A 2,268-nucleotide genomic window follows, 5' to 3' on the forward strand; every position below is an offset into this window, starting at 1 on the left:
TAAGTATAAGCCATGATAAAGAGTTGTAAGTTACTTACATGTTCTAAAATAGTTAGATTTTTATCCACACCATACAGATTTGATGTCTTCTTGCCACTTATGATTTGTAGCAGTAGTACGCCAAAACTGAAAACATCATACTTTTTGGAGTACATACCTCGTTTGACATATTCTGGAGGAACATAACCACTGAGTTGCAAGAAAAAAAAATTGAGTACGTAAAAGTAACATCATATATAAGTAACATCATATTTTTACGGGAGCTTTAGAATTGCTTGGCTTACTAAGTTCCGACAATCTTCTGTGTATTTGCTTCAATTTCATCTCTCTGGAAAATTCTTGCAATTCCGAAATCTGATATTTTAGGCTTCATGTAAATGTCCAGTAAAATATTGCTAGCCTTCAGATCTCTGTGAATCACTGTGTATATTGAGTATTCCTGGAGATATAGAAGCCCTTGACTGACTCCTTCAATAATTTGAACCCGTTTCTCCCAATCTAACAACCACCTCTTTACTGGATCTACATCAAATGAAGTTGAACAATAAATTATATCTTATTCTCATGAAATAAGCTAAACACGACATTTTCTGATATTCCAAGATACACAATCAGATACAGATGACAAATTTTTTGGAGATCAAACTTGTTTCTGTTGGGGTAATTGATGGTAACGTTACTCTCTTCAGGGATGTCAGAAATGGTGATAAATTGATACCTTAGAAGAAACATAGGAAGCCCAATTATTTTCTATGAAAAATTTCTATTCCTGGTTGGTTGCCTTAATATCCAGTGGGATATGGAACGTTGGGATGCAACTACTTGCTGTGTTAGGATTCTTTACAATAATCAGAGTATGATTTGTACTTTTTGACTCTAAATGAAAAACTGTTTTGTTTAAATGGACTGTTTTCTGTGAAACAGAATATATATGTCATGTAAACCATTTCCTCAGCATTACTTCCGCAAGCACAGTAGGAAGTGCAATTGATTACTGACCGAATAGATATGTGTCCAAGCTCTTATTTGGCATGTACTCATATATCAGCATCTTTTCTTCCCCTTCAATGCAAAATCCCAGAAGTTTCGCTAAGTTGACGTGTTGTAATCTTGCTGCAAGTGCAACCTCATTTTTGAATTCCTCTGCCCCTTGTTTTGAGCTTCGCGAAAGTCTTTTTACTGCTACCTCTTGTCCATCTCCCAACTTACCCTAGAAAACCACATGCATAATTAGTTCATTCAAAATGATGACACAGTTACTGTTTCAAATAGGACTGTTATATTTGAATAAGAATATACTATTTCACTTCAGGAGTTTCTTTTTTTCTTTTATATTCCTTATTTTAAGATGGTATTTTGCTTCTTTCATATTCCTTTTTAGGTTTGAATATCTAAAATCAATAAGCAACCTCAAACTTTCCTATGCAATACTGAATTTTGCTTTAGCGGATAAAGAGATGGATGGATCACTATTTTACCTTATATACAGGTCCAAATCCACCTTCACCTAGCTTGCTTTCACATGCGAAGTTATCTGTGGCTGCTTTTACCTCATTGAAAGTGAGATCTTGGAGATTAGGATACACAACTCTTTTCCCTGAAGTGGTTTCTCTTCTGACTGTTTGAAATTAAAAAGGAAAACCTAAAAGTTAAAACTTTTAGTTTGTTGTAAAACAGAATACTGGCAAAAATTTGGATGCTACCTCTTGGCATGATTATTTTCCTCTTCAAGCAACATATTGCTGTTCCAGATAGGAGAATAGCTACGAACACTGTTGGCAATACAATAACCAGCAATGATTTTTTACTTTTTTGATCTTCCTCTTCTCCTCCAGCTGCGAAAGCAGTTCTCAGAATTAACAATATGTCTCAAATCATGTTTTGACTAGGCTTTAAAGTGTTAATTACCTGTAACTCTACTTGTTTACTTAAAAACTGTACTACTAATTTTATTTTATTTTTTAATTTAGAAATGACACACTTAAAAATAAATTTGACCTGTGCGCAAGGAATTCAAGAATTTATTGGTGGCTTTCATGCTTTATTACACATTACTGGTTCTTTTTCATATTTTAACATTCAAGAACGGTTTTATGTTTGTTTGAATTCAATAGTGATCCACATAAGTTTATTAGTTTCTCAGTTGTGATACGGTTCAAATCCAGTTGAAATTATTGACTTATGTCAGCTAGATTTGTTTAACTTAAATCTAAATTTTCCTGCATAGCTGTCGGAAAGAAATGGAAAAAGGGGGGGGGGGGGGTAAGG

At 34.0% G+C, this 2,268-nt stretch overlaps 1 protein-coding gene and 1 pseudogene across 1 annotated transcript in view; both read right to left on the reverse strand.

The window, feature by feature from the left end:
* LOC111389191 overlaps positions 1 to 2,268 on the reverse strand; it is a 17,747-nt pseudogene that overhangs the window by 14,248 nt on the left and 1,231 nt on the right.
* Positions 58 to 2,268, reverse strand: part of LOC111389192 (chitotriosidase-1-like) — a 3,394-nt gene continuing 1,183 nt past the window's right edge. Inside the window, exons 2-5 of the mRNA XM_023014082.1 lie at positions 1,704 to 1,835; positions 1,479 to 1,618; positions 1,000 to 1,210; positions 58 to 522 (exon numbers count right to left, since the gene is read on the reverse strand). Of these exons, the coding sequence (XP_022869850.1) occupies positions 284 to 522; positions 1,000 to 1,210; positions 1,479 to 1,618; positions 1,704 to 1,835 (722 nt within the window). The 3' untranslated portion in view covers positions 58 to 283. The remainder of the gene's footprint in view (positions 523 to 999; positions 1,211 to 1,478; positions 1,619 to 1,703; positions 1,836 to 2,268) is intronic.

This window comes from Olea europaea, unplaced genomic scaffold (genome assembly GCF_002742605.1).
Source record: "Olea europaea var. sylvestris unplaced genomic scaffold, O_europaea_v1 scaffold568, whole genome shotgun sequence".
Lineage (NCBI taxonomy): Eukaryota > Viridiplantae > Streptophyta > Magnoliopsida > Lamiales > Oleaceae > Olea > Olea europaea.